Genomic DNA, 19,383 nt, shown 5'->3' with positions numbered 1-19,383 from the left:
ATTCTGTACCCCTTAACTGAGTCACTTTTCTTCATGGGGCTGATCCCTCTCTAGCATTGCTGTGGGCTTTCTGTCTGACCCCCAGAATGTGAGCTCCAGGAAGCAGGGGGCTGTGTTTTGTTCCTTCCTGTGTCCTAGAGCAGTGCTGGCCCAGCCCAATATGGGCTCTTCATAAACACTGTCGGGTGGGTGACGGAAAGCACACTAAAGAAAAGATAGAGGTGAGCCACAGGAGAAAGGCAGGTGTGCCTTTCTAGTTTGTGGAGGGGAGAAAGGCCAGGAGAGCTAGGGGCTTCACTGGCAGCCTCTCTGTAGGTAGGAGGAAACAAGCTGAAGGAGAAATGTTGAGAGGAGAAAAGTATGCTGGGAAAACTGAAATTGCACTGAGGATGGGGTACCCCAGCCTTCCTCCCAAACTGAGGGATGAGGGGGCTGAAGGGAGCCTTTGGTCAACCAGTGTGTGCAATTTGACTGTGACCATTCGGACTCTGGGACCAAAGGAGCTTCAATCTGTGCAGCGCTTTCCCTCAGATTCAGCCAGTGGTGTGCAACTCTGTTATTCTAGTCTCTTAGCCCCATAGTAGGAGTAGGTGCTAAATATCAAAAAGCCCCTCAAAGAAGAGTCTCCTTTTGCTTTCTGTTCTTTTTAGCAGAGGAAAACTAATTATGAAAGCCAACACTAATACTAACTAAATCTTCATCCAAAAGAAAATTGCAGCAGCAATCAAAAACATCTTCCTGTCCTCTCTTTAGCCTACTTCAGAAAAAATTGGTTTGGCAGTACGAGAGCAATGTCAATCCAGGATCTTTTCTTGGGCAGCTTTTTAGTTATGCCCAATTATGGTTCAAGAACGGAACAACTGCATTTACCATGAAGTGAGCAGAGGACTTGGTCCAGTGTTTTACTTAACACAAAAGCTTAGTGCACATTCACAGCCCTCATGTTTAAAGTCCTCATGAGGCCAAAAACAAAATTAGCATCATAAATAAATACAAATCAAAGAACTGTCAAATACAGGTGAGAGGAGTATAGATAAAGGCCTTGGGCCTATATTTGGCATCACCCCACCAGTATCCTTCTACACAAAAGCTAGCATTTATTATTAAACATTGACCGTGTATTTAGAAACTCTACACATGCTAACTCAATCTTCAACACAACCCCACAAGTAGGCACCATTAATATTCTCAATTTACACCTCAGAAGTAATTTGCTGGAAACCATGTAGGTAGAAAATGGCACTGCCAGGATTTGAATCCAGAGGCCATGTGTTCAAGACAGAAACATGATCTAAATAAATGCTGATGTGCATACACCAGCTAAGCTGCAGTTGCACTTTCCAGCTCTATGGGAAAGGAACTCTTTGGGGGAAGGGCTTTCCAGGGATTGAACCTGGGCACTCAACCACTGAGCCACACTCCCAGCCCCATTTTGTATTTTATTTAGAGACAGGGTCTCACTGAGTTGCTTAATACCTCGCTTTCGCTAAGGCTGGCTTTGAACTCGAGATCCTCCTGCCTCAGCCTCCTGAGCTGCTGGGATTATAGGCGTTCACCACTGTCCCCATCAGGGAACTCACTCTTGAGAGCTCACAGTGGGGAGTTGTGACTGGGAAGCATGTGGACTGATGGGTACACCGTTCAAAACACAGGACGATTTCAGGGTGCTTTTCTTACTGCATGCCAGGTAGATCCAGCTGTGAGCTCCGATTTCTCCAGCAGGACCACATCTTTCATCCCTGCTTTGGCCAGGTGATAAGCCAGACTCACACCAACACAGCCACCTCCAATTATCACTGTTTCTGCTGTGTCTTTCCATTTTGTTTCGGTAGGCAAAGGTGGGTTTTCCTCTCTGAAAAACAGTTGTTTAAAAAATAGTAACTTTACTCAGCCTATAGTAGCTCTAGTTTGGATCTATGCTTTCCCTCACCTATTTCCCCAGTACTATGATTCACCTCATGAACACCTAGTGAATGTTCTCATTTAACAATCTGGAACATCTAAACCTGGAGTAAGCAACCTAATTGGGTGAAGGAGAAGGGGACATTTGGGTTCCATTCCATATAATAATTCTAGAGCACTGTAGGTATATAACATAACCAAAGAAATGAACAGGTAAGCTTCTCTCCACCAAAGAATCTAGAGAATAAATTTTCTTATTTAAAAAAAACACACACACATTTTATTATATGAAAAACTATAATCACCCTGAAGTTTACACCTATAAATCTTGGATTACCTCCTCCCTCCCAGGCTGAAAAGAGCCAGATGGAGAAAAGCGATCTGCATCATTAGGTGTCCTCTCACCATGCATGAGCCCCTGTGTCTTTATTGCTCAGGTTTAACATATGTATTTGCATATCTGTCTTCCTAGCTGGACCATGAGCTTCTTAAAGGAAGGAATGGTGTCATGTTCCTCATTGATGCCAGCCCCCGCACAGCACCCACATCTACTATGTGTGTGGAATGAATACATTCAATAACTGTGGTGGTTGAGTCTGAATCTTCTATTGACCATGCTGTTCCCATATAAGTGCCCCAAAGAGTGCAATTCTAATAAAGGTAGTCCTCATTAGCATAAAAGGATTTCTTCATTGTTGCTACTGTTTATGATTTTGTTACATACATTTTTTCCATTTGTTTTTCTCGTATTCATTCATCTAGTACTTCCTAAGTTCCTGCATGAACAGGGCACTCTGTTACATAGCAATGATGAGCTAGATGGGGCATTGCCTCTGTGCTCTGAAGTTCACAACATAGTGGGAGAGAGGGTGGTTTTAGCATCTCCTGATTACTTCCTATCTCCATGGGCCTTCAACTGCAAGGAAGTGCTTTCCTTGGGCCCCTGTTTCTTTGTTGTTTATATTAATGTGAATGTATGAATATTCATTGCATTCAGTGGGCTTTAATCTATTGCTATTTACCATTTATTTTAATATCAATTGTCCCAGATTTCATCAAAAAAAAAAAAAAAAAAAAAGGTCTTTTTGACATGACTGCATTATTCCTGGAGTACTTCCTTATTTTCTGGTGCCAAAATATGTCCCAATACTTTTGTTTAGGTGGTTTTTCAATGATTTATAATTTTTTGTGTAAAAGTAAAAATTATGCACATATGACCTGACTACTTTGCATATGAGTCCATTTTTAAATAGCCTGGAGATATCTTGTAGTTGAGTTGAAGCCATTATAGTAGTGACAAACAATAATAATTTCAAAGGTTCTTTTTTTGTGTGTTCAAAAGAAAGAATATGATTTCTTTTAGGACAGTAGCCATTTAAAACAAAAAGAATAAAGAACTTAAGATCAGGAAACCTGGGTTTGAGCTCCCAAATCCTAGCTATTTGAGAAAAATTTAGATAAGGATCTCAACATTCCTTCATCTGCAAAATGAGGCTGTGAAAGTTCAGTTTGGCAATATACATCAAAGTGTTATCAGATTTATAATATTCCTTCTGCCCAGCATCCCATAATGTAGTCAGACTACATAGAGTGTTTTTAAATTATAGCTTAATTAAATCTTAAATTTCTTCTGAAATAGTTATAGATGGTTACCAATAAACTCAAAATCAAACATTAAAGTGGAAACCAGGCAAAAAACAGACAAAAAAAAAAAAAAAAACCCACCCAGATCACCAATCTTCTATATTAGAAATGGAAAATTTTAAATCATCTGTTGGACCAAGTACTTTCCAAAATCAACCATCTTCTTAATAGTTTGGGACTGGGTATAAAGAACACACAATAGAAATAAAATCATCTAAATTTTGATTTGTTGAATATAAAACTATATGTTGCTAATGGATACAGCAAAATACATTTTAGATACTCTTGAATAATACATTTTATCTAATCTGTTTTAAACAGCTCAACTTGTTAAATTTCTATTTTCTTTTGCACTAGATAAGGTATCATCATTATTATAAGTACGTTTGTGATGTTTTACAGTTTACAAGGCACTTTCACATGCAAATTATTTAAAATTTGCAGCAGTTCTGTGAGTTAGGCAGGGCAAATGTTATCCCATTTTATAGATGAGGAAACTGAAACTCAAAGTGTGAGATCACATGCTGTGTCACTGGAGGAGCAGGAAATGTGACTTGGTGGCTACAGTATTCCAAGCACCAGGGACAAGCCTAGCACATCACAGATAATCAGGGAATACTTGTTGAATGAAAAGATGGATGAATGAAACTCAAAAGCAAGTCTTTTGATTCCAGAATTTCAGATCATAGGATGTAAAATAAAAGTTTCATCAACTTTTAAGTGATACTAGTGAGCAGAACCCCTTGAAGCCATGAACAATCTGTCAACATAAGGAAGTCAAAAGATGCTCAGCATCATTCTGTTTAAATACAGATCAATTAAAATAAGAAAATACCATTGTCATGTACATACCAGATTTATCGAAGACAAAAAAAAAAATGCTACTATAAGAACCAAGAAAGATGTAGTGAACAAACACAAAATGGTAGAGAGTAGGTACATTCTTGTCACCCATTTGGAGAATCTGTTGCTATCTTTCCATCTTTCAAATGTACATAACCCTTTCCCTAACAATTTCACTTTAAAAAAATCAGTTCTATAGATGGATTCTCACAAGTGTCCAAAATTAAGAATTTCACATGTATTTTATTTGCAGTAATAAAACTGGAAACAGTCTATTAGCAAATAGATTGCTTAATCATATTACAGAATATCAACAGAATGGAAAACTACGCAGCCATTAAAAAAGAATATGGAACCATTATGAACTGATATAGAACAATTCCCAAGACATAGTGATAATTGCAAAAGGGTATCAGTAAACCAAAGAATACACACGCACTGACTTTTGCCTACACAGAGATCATCTCTGGTTAACATTAACAGCTGTTGGCTGGGTCGAGCAACTAAGGCAGGAAAGACTTTGCACAGATACTTTTTGATGCTGTTTCACTTTGTAACGTATAGATAATTCAAGGAGAAATCCCAAAACCCATTTCTTGGAAGTCAAAACCCTCCAAACTTCAGACACTGCCTCGGCCCCTGGCTCCCACCCCAGCAGCCTCCCAGCCACCGGCTTTGGTGCAGGCGGTGCCCCACTCACCCTTTCCCGCAGGACAACCAGCGCGGGCGCCCGGGGGAGTCCCGCAACCTGCAGCTCAACAGCTGGAGGCCCCGCAGCCGCTGAGCGCTGGGGCGGAACATGATGAGGCCCAGGCAGAGACCGAGGCTGAGGGTGCAGGGCACCTGCTGCGAAGCCACCAAGCTCCGCTAGGGCCGGCGGCGGCGGTCGGACCCTCCCCCGAGCAAGGGGCGGGCTCCTGACGGCCGCGCACAGGGAGACCCGGCGCCGCAGAGTCCTGGCAGGATGGCTCCAGCCGGAGTTCCCCGGGCCAAGAAGGTAAGTGTCCCTACTTCTTCCTCGCGAAGCCCCTGGCTGCTGACTCGGAGTAACTCAATATAAACCCCTCCCCGTCCCGGCCAAGCGACGTCCCCGACGGCTCCGAGCCTCAGTTTACCCGATCGCCAGGCGATTAACACTTACCGAGATTTTTCTGGGTTTCGGGCACAGCGGAGAGTGCTTTACACAGAGTGTCTCTGCGTCTTCCCAGTTATCCCTATTTTACTGGTGAGGAAACTGAGACGCAGGGACTCAGGCGACTAGCTCAAGGTCACTGATGTTGGAGGGGGATTTGAAGTCTAACTGACAAGGTGCATGTTTTCCTCCCTCAGGGGACCTGCACCCACTCACTAAGCCTTCTGGGGTCACCCATAACCAGACCTCCTTGGAGTTTCCCTTACATTTTGGCAAAGGCATCAACCTGGCCCTGCCAGTCACTCGCTGTCCTGAAACCAGTCCTGTGGAAGGACACCATGCTCGTAGCAGGTGGGCTGTGTGGGGTCCCCAGCTCCTGGCCCCTTTCAGGATGTGGTTGGCGGATGTTGACTTTATTCCCCCCACAATGTTGGGAATGTGTGGGGAGGGAGAGGACGACTAAACAAAATTAGAAAGGGTATTACTTGGAGGAAGGGCATGCCCAGGATCCTTCAAAGCAACCCACCTGAGCAGAATAATTTAGAATGCAGGAGGATCACATAGCCCTGGGAATATGCACCACTGGCTTACTAATATTAAAAAAAAAAAAAAAAAAATAGGGCCGGGTGTGGTGGCGCAGGCCGGTAATCCCTGCAGCTCTAAAGCCTGAGGCAGGAGGATTCCTTGTCCAGAGCCAGTCTCAGCAAAAGTGAGGCACTAAGCAATTCAGTGAGACCCTGTCTCTAAATAAAATACAAAATGTGGCTGAGGATGTGGCTCAGTGGTGGAGTGCCCCTGAGTTCAATCTCCCATACCCTTCTCCGCCCCCCCCCCCAAAAATAGGCCAACATGCCCTGCAATAGGGGACTCCAAGTAAATTGAAGTTCAGTCACTTAACAAAATACCAGGCAGCCAATGAAACAAGCAAGTATGAGACAGGAAGAGTGCTTTGACAATGTTGTTAGGAAGGTATATCACACACCAGTCTCAACTATGTAAAAGCATTTATATACCTGCTGTCAGGGAGGACACAACAATGATAACAGTTATGTAAGATGTTGAAACTGATGTGTTCTGATTATAAAAATTAAAATATGGGCATCGAGGGAAACAATGTTAATGAAAAGACAAAGAAGCCAAGAACATCGTGCTGATTTTTTTCTCTCTCCTAATGCCTTGTTCATTTTTGCAGTTCATTTTCTTAAAAGGGTCCCTATTCAATTCCTTCAAGCTCTCTGTTTCTGCAACAACAGAGATTATCACTTGCTAATCTTCATTAATGTATACCTGAGAAGAGACTTATATCTGTGCTCTGCTCAGCTAATGAGTGAGGAGAATCCATTTAATTGCCACAGAGAATTCTTTTAATTCTTAAAACAAAAAGAGCAGTCCTGCTGGTGATTCCAGGCAGATAGGGCTGATATTGTAGGCAGATTGGGTCTTCTGGCCACCCTCTACCACAGGGTGAAGTTGGTTTCCTCCTCTGAATATGAATAACCTTGGAGCAGATCTTAAATCACAGGTATTGATATCTGCAAAAGACACACATAAATGCACCCCAGAGCTCACTCTCAGATCCAAAGTGGGCTCACTGCCAAACTGAAGGATGAATTGAAAACAGAAATGCACTGCAAAATTGACAGTGCTCTTAATTTTACTTAGTTCTGTTCTTGTCATTCTTAAAGCTGTCTCTAGACTATACTGGTATACTAATAAATTGAGGTGGTAAGGATAACAGAGAAAGGAAGGCTAAAATGTTCTGGATTCAAATCTTGATGATTTGGTTATTTTGCTATGGCTCTATAGAAAAAAAATAGCAAATTTAAATTGTTGGACAAACACACCTAGATAACAGATGAAAATGTTTTTCCTTGACTCGGTATCTTAAAGACAATAAAAATATGTACTATAATTTTCTTAAAGCCCTAACTAATTTTTCTGTTAAAGTGTGACTGTCTTTTTGTCTTCAGGGCCAAAATTCTGGCATATGTGAAACAGCTGACATTTTCAAAATAGCCCTGGCTCTCTAGTAAATAGTCAGCACCACTGATTAAGGATCTCCTCTTTGTTAAGTGCTAGAAGAGGTAGTAAGGACATAGACAAAAAAGATATGCTACCTGTCCTCATGCATCACACAAACAAAGTAGGAAACAGGCAGGTAACCAGATGTTTCAGCTCAGGACCATTCAGGGATGGAAGATACCAAAGTTAAGTAGGATACAGGGAAGGGCAACCACAAACAGGAGTGGACTGTGAGGCTCTTCTCAGGCAGACTGTTCCAGGTGGAGTGGATTGCATGAGAGACCATTTCAGTAATCAAATGGCTGACATGATGGGTATAGAAATGCTTTATAGATATACTTGTTTTAACTCTGTGGGAGACTAACCTGTGACCTCAGAATAATGTTCTTCCCCTCTAGAAGTGTTTAGTTGCAATATTAAATTTAATTCTTAACTTGGTTAACCCAGAGGTTTATTTTTCTCACCCACTGGAAGAGGTCTAAAGGTGGGCAATTCGTGGTTGCTGCAGCTACTCAAGGATGTTGTTAAAAAGCCAGGATCGTGCCACTCGTTGGATCTACAGCCTTAGCATGTAGCTTTCAGTAGCAAGGGTTCAAGATAGCTGTAGCCCCAGGCATTATATTGATAGTCTGTCAGGAAAGAGAAAGAGAAAGATGGAAGAGAGTAGGCATCGATATCAGGAAAGCAGAAATTTCCCAGAAATCCTTATCTGTTTTCTACTTATGTCTCGTTGGCCATTTCTGTATCATCAGGCCACGACCAACATCAAGGGAGCTGGGATTTTTTTTTCAATTGAGAACATTGTCTCCCCCCATAAAATACATTAGCAAGAAAGAGAGAGAATGTACATTAATTAGGAAACAACCAGTGTCACCACAAACATGCTGAAAAACTAAAATAACTATCAGGGAATTGGCACTTCAGGATAATATGAACCAGAGTACATATTGAGAAAAAAAAAATTCATAGTCCTTTGCACAAAATAAGCATCTGGATAGTATATTCAATCTTTTTGAAGCACCATGAGATATCATTTTAGCATAACTAGAGCTCAAAGGTCATAATACCACCTTTTCTAAAATTAGAAATTGCTTCTTTTTTCAAGGGTGGGGGGGTGAGACAGGGAGAGCTTAGGTGATTTCTGGTTCTCTTCCGCAGGGTATTTTAGAACGTCTGGATGATGGGGAGGTTGTGATTGGGGATGGCAGCTTTCTCATAACTCTGGAGAAGAGAGGCTACGTGAAGATTGGGCTCTGGACTCCAGAAGCAGTGGTAGAACATCCAGATGCAGGTCAGTGCACACATCACCCAAGAGTGTTTATCTGAGTGACATTTTGTTTAAATCTGATTGAAGGAAAAATTAAGAACCAATAACCAGTGTTTCTGAGGACTGTTTCTGTTGCAAAATTGTCTCCAAGATGTGGAGACATTGGTAGTATGTTGTCTAAAGCACACAGAAGAAAATGGCCTGTCTCTCCCTCTGTCTCTCAATTGTTCCCTCTCTCTCTCCCTCCTCTTTCTCATGCATACATGCATGCCCACACTCACTCATTTGCATCTTATTGTACAGGCAGTGCTTAAATACATATTTTAGTAGTTGTCCTATGATATTTACCTTGTAGATACTTAAAAGCTTTCTTAAATAGCAAAAGTTGTTTCTGCTTCAGATTCATCCTCCCAACTGATGTGCATACTTTAACAGTGTATATATAGTAAGAATGGTTAATGGCAGTTAACCAGCTTAACAGAGGACAGACAACCAGATTCTGGAGATGAAAGGGCAAAGTTTTACATTATTTTCCTAGCTAAAGAAAGTGAAAAAAAAAAAAGAGAGATAGAGGTAGAAACTGTGATGGGATTGGTTGATTATGCTAAATTAGAACTTGTGTGTGTTTTGATGTTGCTGTTGTTATTTTGTTTTTTGTTCTCCTAAATTAAGGTTGGAAAATTAGGGCAAAGAATGAAACATGGGGAAAAAAAGAATAAAAGCTGGGAATGAAATTTGTGAGTTGCTCTGATTTAATGCATATATGCAGAAAAACCTAGGGTCCTGTGTTGGCTCTTTCACTGACCACCCACAAGTCAAGGGACTTGTCTAAGGTCATATACTTTGACAAGTCCCTTGAACTCTCCAAGGATCTGTTTCTTCCTCTGTCACATGGGTACAGGACATGGACTAGTGATGAGGACTAAGGAGTTAACCCATATGAAATGCCCAGTGTATCTTCCATTCCCATTATTTGACAGATGTTTCCAGAAAGTGAAGTTGTCTGACCCAAGAACTTGTTCTTAATTTTGGAATGTCTTTTTGCTGAATCAGGAAGAAAGTATTGAAATAGCCAGGATAAGGATATGGAGAGAGGGCAAAGACAGGAAAGATAAAGACAGAGATGATTTTCTGGGAAGCCCAGGAAATTATTCAGGCTTTCAGGGGTCCCCCCAGTGCTCACCTGTGGTAGGTGCAACATACCCATTCGGCTCTCTCTCAGTTTCCTCCTTGTACTTTGGGTCATCAGCGCTGAATGCAATAGAACAGCAGCATCCTTCACAACAATGGTGTCCAAATAAACCCCTCGAGACCAAGAGACCAAAGGACCAGGGACCATGGGCCAACCAGGACTTCATCTCTACAAGTGACTGCACCAGGCCTTGAGGTCGATCAACTGGAGAGTATAGGGCTTCTTCATATGACAGATCCAGTCCTAGAATTCACTAACTTAATCTTCAGCTTTTTATCAGTTCTGGCTTTGAAACTGGGTCTGGTTGAAAGAGATGGGGGTGAGTGCACTGCAGCAGCTGCTGAAAATGAGAGCTTCTATAATTTTCATTGTTTTAAATTTCAATTAAAAAAATTACTTTGTAGTTCGTCAGCTTCACATGGAATTCTTGAGAGCAGGCTCGAATGTCATGCAGACGTTCACCTTTTCTGCCAGTGAGGACACTATGGAAAGCAAGGTAAATTCTAACTGAGGTATAGAGGGGAGGGAGCTTCTCCAATAAGCACAACCTCTCCATGGGAATTGACCTGATGTATTACCACATTCCATTACAAAATCCACAGGCAAGATCTAGCAATTCATTATTTTATTTTATTTTATTTTTATTTTTTTAGAGAGAGTGAGAGAGGGGGAGAGAGAGAGAGAGAGAGAATTTTAATATTTTTTATTTTTTAGTTCTCGGCGGACACAACATCTTTGTTTGTATGTGGTGCTGAGGATCGAACCTGGGCCGCACGCATGCCAGGCAAGCGCGCTACCACTTGAGCCACATCCCCAGCCCCAGCAATTCATTATTTTATACACATTTATATGAAATAAAGAAGTTTTTTCGGCCCTTTTTGGTGAAGGAGGGAACAGGACCAGACAGAACAGGCCATTGGAAGATCAGAACACTTTGTAGATGAGTCATTCACCTCATTTCAATGATGTTCATTTCTGCCATGTCTGTCTGGAGACAGGCCTCCTGAAGAATACTGCACTGGCTTAGGAATGAGAAAAATGGAGTTTGATGTCCAACTTTGTACCTATTGGCTGTGTAACTTTTTGTGATCGTTGACTTTCTCTCTGTACAATGGGTATAAAAACAGAGCTTATGTTCATACCCCTGTGGGGAACAGTAGATGGGATGAAGGGTGTGGAAGTACAGTGAAACAGTCTGCAAATGTTAACTATTAATAGTTGCAAATGTTAACATTCCCTCATTCATTTAGCAAACCAACACTTATTGGCTACCAATAAGAGTTATAGCCGATGGTTGTAGTCCAAGAACTATTGTTATGGTCCAGTCTCTATGCTAGTTATAAAGATGATACAAAAGAATGGACCGTATTCTAGAGAGGCTTGTGATCAAGTATGGGAGGTGAACAAATAAAACAGTTGTTCAAATTCAGTGTGGTAAGTACAATAATGGAAATATAAGGGCACCAGTTACAGAGGAGATTGCACCCCACTCTGCTCATCTTCTCATATTCCAGTTTAAATAATTAGTTGATAAGCTTGTACTCACCCTTTATTGTTCATTATATTTTACATTTCAAATGCTCTCTAACACCAGTGGGAAGCTGTAAATGCTGCTGCCTGTGACCTCGCCAGGGAAGTGGCTGACAAAGGGGATGCTCTGGTGGCCGGGGGGATCTGCCAAACATCAGTGTACAAACACCACAAGGACGAAGGTAGAATTAAGAAGCTTTTTCGACAACAGCTAGAGGTTTTTGCCAGGAAAAATGTGGACTTCTTGATTGCAGAGGTAATCTAATGTTGGAAGAAGATTAAACCTGTTTTGTCATGTGTGTAACTATGTAAACTTTAACTTTCCTGAGGAAATTGGACAACCTTATGGTCTCTTTCCCTCCATGTGGATGGTCAAAGGTCTGTTGAAATTCACTGTGTCCCAGGCCAACATTCTCTTACTTGTATGCCAGGTCCTCTGTGAGGCCAAGGCTATATCCTCTGATCATAGCCTTTGGTTCTCTAAAGTATAAGTGGTTGCAGTGGCTACTTTAGGGCACTCTACAGTCTGGGAAAAGAGGAAGAGGACAGTGACTCCCAAGGACAAGGCCAGGCTGAAAGGTGACTTGTGGGGGACTAAAGACAGCAAGGGAGAAAAGCTTCAGAGGCATTTGGCTGCTCAGGGTTATCCAGGCCCCACCATTAGTTCTCAACATCGAGAAGCTTCCTTCGCCCCCTCCATCCATGCCTTGCTCTCTCTGCCTCTCTGCTTCCCTTCAACCTATAAGACGTGAGTGACACTTTAAAGACAGAATCAGTAGGCATTGGTCATGGATTGGACATGAAGGTCCAGAACCTTCTCTTCTTTTCACCTCTAAAAAGAAAGCCCTCTCCCCCTTTTCCCCACACAACTACTACTGCCTGGAGTCAAGCCCTCAACCCAGTTCTTTACCCCATACAAGAAAATAGCAACCCAGCAATTACTTCCCCCATAACTCCACTCACTCTAGGGCAAACCCTGCCCCATCAACCTCCCCAAGCCCAGTGCCACCCAAGCTTGAGCCACCTGGAATCTGCAGAGACTCGCAAACTGCCCTAGAGGTTCTCCAGAGGGTGGGAACACAACTTTGCTGGTTTAAGAAACTGTCTTTTGATTCTATCATTCTTCATACAATACTTCTGCAGAATTTGTTTCTAAGTCAATAGGGAAGGAACAGGGGGGTTTCAATGAGCTTTTCTCCAGTTACCTAAAGTTCATTTTGGGGATTGTGACACTGAAAGGGGTTCCTACAACCGATGTGGGTTTACCAGAAATGGCCTGGCCACCAATGGCAAGGAAATAGAGTAGCTCTCTCTTCCACTCTGCACTTGATCTTCTCATCTGTGGACAATAATTCCTTTCCTACTTTCTGGAACACTTATGAATATATAACTAGAAGTGAATCTGAAAGTACTTTGAAATATAATATATGATAAGCTATTTATTTTCCAGAGATTATTCCAATTCCATAAAAGGCAAGGCCAAAATTTTTAAGGAAAATTTTTTTTCTTCAAAATCATTATTTTTAAAAAAACCCTTATGATTGTGTAGGTTGTTTTTGTTTTTTTGCTTGTTTGTTTTGGTACCAGCAATCAGTACCAGAGGTACTTAACCACTAAGTCACATCCCTAGCCCCTTAAAAAAAAAAAAAAATATATATATATATATATATATATAATGTTGTAATTGGACACAATACCTTTACTTTATTTATTTATTTATTTTGTGATACTGAGGATTAAACCCAGGGCCTCACATGTGCTAGGCAAGTGCTTCACTGCTGAGCCACAACCCTAGCCCATCCCCAGCCCTTTTTATATTTTATTTTGAGACAGGGTCTCACTAAGTTGCTTAGGCCCTTGCTAAATTGCCAAAGTTGGTCTCAAACTTGCAATCCTCCTGTCTCAGCTTCCAAGTCACTGGGATTACAACCATGAGCCCCCACACATGGCTTGTGTGCATGTTTTACTTATGGTCATCATTTCACTGAATAATTATCCCTGAATGAAAATCTATATGTCATTATTGAAGGAATTAAAATACTTACTCGGAAAGATATTCTTTAGCTAGTGTGCTGTAAACATATTCCTTAGCAAGTTTTATTGCACATATTTGATCATTTTTGTAACCATTTTGCAACATCTGTGTTCTACTATTCAAAATCTGCTTTAGTTTTGACTAATAGAAAAAAGTGACATTTCTTTTAGTATTTTGAGCATGTCGAAGAAGCTGTGTGGGCTGTGGAAGTCTTAAAAGAATTGGGGAAACCTGTGGCAGTTACCATGTGCATAGGCCCAGAGGGAGACATGCATGATGTGACACCTGGAGAATGTGCCGTGAAGCTGGGGAAGGCAGGTAACTTGGACCTATAATGTGATAGGCAAGTCAGTTGTTATTTATGAAATTTAACAGTGTTTGCTTATTATAGTGAGAGTAGTAAAAGACTAAAAAGGAAAGAAAAGGATTAGCTGGAATCAGTTTCTTTAGCTGTCTTAGGACAGCTGATCTCTAAGGTACCTTCTAACTATTAAAAAAAAATAGACAAATAAATAATAAAATGTAAAAGTTCTTCTATTTCCTCACACAGGGGCTAACATCATTGGTGTGAACTGCCGTTTTGGGCCCTGGACCAGCTTGCGGACGATAAAGCTTATGAAGGAGGGCCTTGGGGCTGAAGGGCTGAAAGCACACTTGATGATACAGTCCCTGGGGTTCCACACACCCGACTGTGGCAAAGGAGGGTTTGTGGATCTCCCAGAATACCCTTTTGGTAAGCTCAAGCACGTATAGAGTCCTTGTGATAAAGTTAAAATTAATATAATAAAAACTATGCTATAGTTTTATAAGACTGCATAAGACAAAAATATTCAATGAGTTTTTTTCTTGGAGGGGTGGAGTTCTGGGGATTGAACTCAAGGGCATTCAACCACTGAGCCACATCCCCAGCCCTATTTTGTATTTTATTTAGAGATAGGGTCTTTCTGAGTTGCTTAGCGACTCACTTTTGCTGAGACTGGCTTTGAACTCTCGATCCTCCTGCCTCAGCCTTCAGAGACGCTGGGATTACAGGTGTGCACCACTGCGTCCAGCTAAAGCTTATAGATTTTTAATTGGAAAAAAAAAATGCCCAACAGAGCATCTATCATTTAAAAATGGGGAGAGTAACAGAAATACTATAACTGTTGTATATTACAGCCCTGGAGCCCAGAGTTGCAACCAGATGGGACATTCAAAAATATGCCAGAGAGGCCTACAACCTTGGGGTCAGGTACATCGGTGGGTGCTGTGGATTTGAGCCCTACCACATCAGGGCAATTGCAGAGGAGCTGGCCCCAGAAAGGGGATTTCTGCCACCAGCATCAGAAAAACATGGCAGCTGGGGGAGTGGTCTCAATATGCACACCAAACCCTGGATTAGAGCAAGGTAGGATTCTTTTAAATTAACCTTATTATTGTTTTTTAATCTCATTTTATTTATTGCTGTTAAGATTGTATATACACATAGTAATGAAAATTCAAAAAATATATAAATGTATAAAATTTAAAAGAAGATATCCTCCATCCTGATGCCATTACCTTTTCCAGAGGCATCCTACTCTGTTGCAGATGGCCTAACAAAATACCATAGACTGTGTGGCTTATAAACAACAGAATTTTATTTCACAGTTCCAGAGGCTGAGAAATACAAAATGAAGGTCTCAGAATATCCAGTGTTTGGTGAGGGCCTGCTTTCCCATAGATTGTGCCTTCTTGTTGGGTCCTTACATGGTAGAGAGGGAAAGGCAAGCCGCCTGGGGTCTCTTTCATAAAAGTACTAATTCCATTTGTGGGAACTCAATTCTCATAACCTGATCAATTCCCAAAGACTGCACCTTCTGATGTGATCACATCGATGATTAGATTTCAATATATGAATTTGGAGCAGGGGGAACACAAACATTCAGACCTGTAAACACAGAGGTAACCTGCTTGTCTTTTGTTTTCTGAAGTCTTGTACCTCTGCTTTCTTGTTTTATCAATTTTAAGTGGTAATTCTTGATAACCCTCTATGAAAGCTAAAGAATCTAAGTCACATAATCCACCCCTTCCCCCCATTCTCTCCTTTCCAATTTTGATTCATTCCGTTTTTATTTCTTCTGTTGATTGTCTTTTTAAATTAAAATTATATACTAGCCACCTATTTTTAATCCATCATTATAAGGCAGGCTCTCTTCACTCCACTCTATAACATAAGAATTGATTCCCTTCTACTTCTCTCTAGTTTCTCCATCTATATTTTAGCTCCTTTAAGTTATACCAGTACTTTTACATCATCAAGGCTTATAACCATTATGTTCTGTTCTGTAATTATATAAAGTCTTCCAAGGCTTGTCTGTAGGTTGACTCCAAAATGTAAAGCCAGTGAATAACATTTACAATATTACCATACTTGTCATGCTAAATAGCAGGACTGAAATTTATTTTTGTCTCGCCTTTTTCTTTAAACTTGATCAACAGGTGAACTCTTTCCTTGATCACACACACTGGAAAATACTGACATGCCCCAGGAATTCTCTGAGTATTTCTAGGCAATAGAAATCCCCATCATCACATTATTTAGCAGACATTGCCTCAACTTGGTAATTAGAGAGTGTTCAGTTCCATGTGGAATCAAAACTAGGAATCAGCTTTTAAACTTAAAACTTCTTTGGGGCCTGGGGGTCTTGCTCAGTGGTAGAGCATGGGGGCTCTGGGTTCAATCCCCAGCAAGGCAGGGTGGGGGAGTGGTGGCAAACACTGTCTGTCAGAAGCCTTGACAGGCAGGAAGACAAGAAAGGCCAAGGTGGGTCCTCCTCATTTTCTGCCTTATGCTTCCAAACCTCCCTTTCCATCTGCTAACCATCGTTTCTGACTTCTTCAGATTTGGAGTAAAAGGAAGAAGGATGTAAAGGGGTTAACCCTGTCATCATTTGATTGGCACCCTAATAGAGACTGCATTCTTAGAGTCTGGCCCATCTCCTTGAGTGCTTCTGTGGTTCTTCAGAACCTTTCACTAGAAACTGAGGTCTGTATTCTCTTGCCATAGGCATTTGCCTCCAACTGCTACTTCCTCCTCAGACTGGCTGTCCAGCAAGTCAACTCCAGATATACTCCTTTTGGGATCCCATTGTCCTTCCTGGTGATTCTCTTGAACTAGATTTTAGCTAGGTCTAGACTGGCTCTCTCACTTTCATCAGGTTCAAATGGCTCCCACCTTCCTTTAAACAGACAAGCTCTGAAAATATGGTCTGATGCCAATTTAACAACCCCAGCACTCTCTTTGCTCACAAGCAAAATAGCTAGCCCACTGTTCTTTTGTGATCTAGATTTCCCAGTGTAGGTGAGTTGTCAGACAGGTTCATGGCCACTTACCTTGATGCATCTATGGAGTGTCTATTTTGCAACTACCTTCAATACCAGTTATCTATCATATCTTAAGACTTCCAATCTAATACCCTGTTACAGGGGTGATTTTACATTCACTGCAGAACTAAGAGATATGCATGAGACCACGGAGAAAGAGGAACAATCCTGTTTTATAAAACTTGAGCTACTTGGAGAATGTTCCAAGCATCAAAGTCAAATGGATCCTCTTCTCTTTCATCTGTTGTCCAGATCATACCATACTTCAATTTGCTTCATAGTTGACTTTCTTTATACTTGTACATTTGGTTTTCTAGGAATTTCTAACAATCTTTTTTTTTCATTGCTGAAGGAAAAATTCCAGGCCTTCACCTTCTCTGAGGTCTTCCAGTTTCTAAATTATAATATTTGTTACAGTCAATAGTTTTATTATTAAAGACATTTTTCTTGGGGTGCCCCTAAATTACTATTCTGTTTTGCCTGTCTAACTCATTCTTGCTTTCTCTCATGTATGTACTTTCTCTCTCTCTCTCTACCATAAATATTACATATATATCACATAAAATGCAAAAATATATGAAGATTGTCATTGTAATACCATCTCTTTTCCATTTTCTAGAAACCAGTCATAGCTTCTGCTGTCTTCTCTCTACTCAGTGCTGTTAAAAATTTAATCCATTTTGTACTTCTTTATTCATTTCAGTGAGATTTGAAATGGTATCCATTTTTGAATTGCAACAATTTTCCTAAACTAAATTATTTAGAGTATAAAAATGGGCAAGACATCGCTTAGCTGAATCTTTTTTCTGTGAGATGTAGATATTTATCAGAGAACATGTTTTTTATAGGTATCATATTTAGAAAAAATATACAAAATGTAAATATAGTTAAAGGTGAAAAGCATACTTTGGTAGTTATTAAAATAGTTTAAATAAGTGAAGAACACTTTACTTTATCATCCCCTAGGGACCCTTAAAATTAGTTAACCATGAAAATTAAAACATTATTTTGTAAACTAAAGCAAGACATTCCTGCACCATGTACTCCAAACCTACTGATGATATTTGTTGAAGTTTATGATTTCACAGAAATCAAAGCCGTATAAAGCCCAGATTTCTGAAATTTCACCACCTGAAAGTATTGATTTTTTCATTGTTTTGCAAGTAAAGTGGAAAAAAAAACCACTAAAAATATATTTAACACCAAGGTCTGTGACCAGGAACCTTGTACTCTTCTTTCTTTGTCTAAGAGCAAGGAACAAACACTGACAAAGTGGTGTGAATTCTGTTCCTAGTTACTTTTTTGAAGAATCCAATTTTGCTCATTACATTAAAAACCGTCTCACTTACTTCTCATTGCATTAAAATATTAAGTTGATTTAGAAGACTTCTTTTAGAAATTTTGAATGAATGTAATTCATCAAAACATGTAAAGTTAAAATACATTGCCTTTTTCTGAAAGGTGGTACGAAACCTAATGATTTTTATGAGGATGGACATGTGGGGAAGGGCCATGGCATTAATGAACATCATTTTTCTGTCTGTAGAAACAAAAGTTCTACTTTAGCCTGATCACAGCCAAATTTAAAGTTTTAAAAATATATACATGTATGTATATATGCATATATGTGCACAAATGTACATCTATATGCATTTACATATAGGACATACTGGACTTATAAATAAGTATGGATCTTTTAATTAATAATATATATTTTAAAATGCAGGGCTAGGAGGGAGTATTGGGAGAATCTGCTGCCAGCTTCAGGTCGACCTTTCTGTCCTTCACTATCAAAGCCAGACATTTAAAGAGAAGAGAAAGAAAACACTGAAATAACAGAACAGATGGAAATGGCCTCAAGCCCCCCGGACCTCAGCCTGCCCTGCCATCCCAGCTGCCCAGCAGCCACAGCACCACAGTCCTTTCAGTTCAGGTTACTGCAACAATGGAGCTTCTGTTCAATGGATGTCTTGAGCAGGGTGCTGCAGGAAATGCAGAGTAAAAAGATTCTGTGTCCCCAACTACCTGCAGTCCAGTAATGCTGTGGTGCATTCTTTGGAACATCATCAAAAACAGACAAATTTTCTTTGAGGGTGAATTTGACATTTAAAATAACCAGAAGTCACTGAGAAGCAAGCCAAGTGAATAATTCATGTGCCTGAACTAGGTGCTTGAGGAAGGCAGAGGAACTCTCTAAAGCAAAATTCTGCTTTTCTTTATTGATTTGTATGATGGTTTCAAAGGCAATCACAGAATAAAAGATACAAAAAATGTTTTGCACAATAACAGGATTACTAAAATAAGTGTATAACCTTCCAAAGTGATTACTTTCAAAGATAATCTTTACTGAAAGGTATTAGTTTCCAAGAATTTTTAAAATGTGTGTTTGTAATTATATATGGCTAGATTATAAACTATATAAGAAAAGGATCATGAAATGCACTTCCTAAATAATTGTTCTTATTTAACAT

General features: G+C 40.3%; 2 protein-coding genes across 2 annotated transcripts in view; one reads left to right on the top strand and one right to left on the bottom strand.

The window, feature by feature from the left end:
- The window catches only part of Dmgdh (dimethylglycine dehydrogenase), a 73,417-nt gene extending 68,227 nt beyond the window's left edge, over nucleotides 1-5,190 (bottom strand). Inside the window, 2 exon segments of the mRNA XM_076857687.2 lie at nucleotides 1,678-1,852; nucleotides 5,090-5,190. Of these exon segments, the coding sequence (XP_076713802.2) occupies nucleotides 1,678-1,852; nucleotides 5,090-5,190 (276 nt within the window).
- Nucleotides 5,191-5,353: 163 nt separating this feature from the next.
- On the top strand, nucleotides 5,354-18,720 carry Bhmt2 (betaine--homocysteine S-methyltransferase 2). The gene is made up of 8 exons (XM_076856065.1): nucleotides 5,354-5,386; nucleotides 8,702-8,834; nucleotides 10,407-10,498; nucleotides 11,597-11,788; nucleotides 13,738-13,885; nucleotides 14,118-14,300; nucleotides 14,726-14,954; nucleotides 18,639-18,720. The coding sequence occupies exons 1-8, from the start codon at nucleotides 5,354-5,356 to the stop codon at nucleotides 18,718-18,720; spliced, it is 1,092 nt and encodes a 363-aa protein (XP_076712180.1).
- The last annotated feature ends 663 nt before the right edge of the window (nucleotides 18,721-19,383 follow it).

Source organism: Callospermophilus lateralis, chromosome 5, assembly GCF_048772815.1.
Source record: "Callospermophilus lateralis isolate mCalLat2 chromosome 5, mCalLat2.hap1, whole genome shotgun sequence".
Lineage (NCBI taxonomy): Eukaryota > Metazoa > Chordata > Mammalia > Rodentia > Sciuridae > Callospermophilus > Callospermophilus lateralis.
Note: the sequence above shows the minus strand (reverse complement) of the source record. Positions and strands in the feature narration are given on the sequence as shown.

Coding starts and splice junctions, on each gene's coding strand:
- Bhmt2 (XM_076856065.1), top strand. CDS start 5,354: ATGGCTCCAGCCGGAGTTCCCCGGGCCAAGAAG. Junction 10,499..11,596: donor AGGACACTATGGAAAGCAAG/GTAAATTCTAAC, acceptor CTCTAACACCAG/TGGGAAGCTGTAAATGCTGC. Junction 14,301..14,725: donor TCTCCCAGAATACCCTTTTG/GTAAGCTCAAGC, acceptor TGTATATTACAG/CCCTGGAGCCCAGAGTTGCA.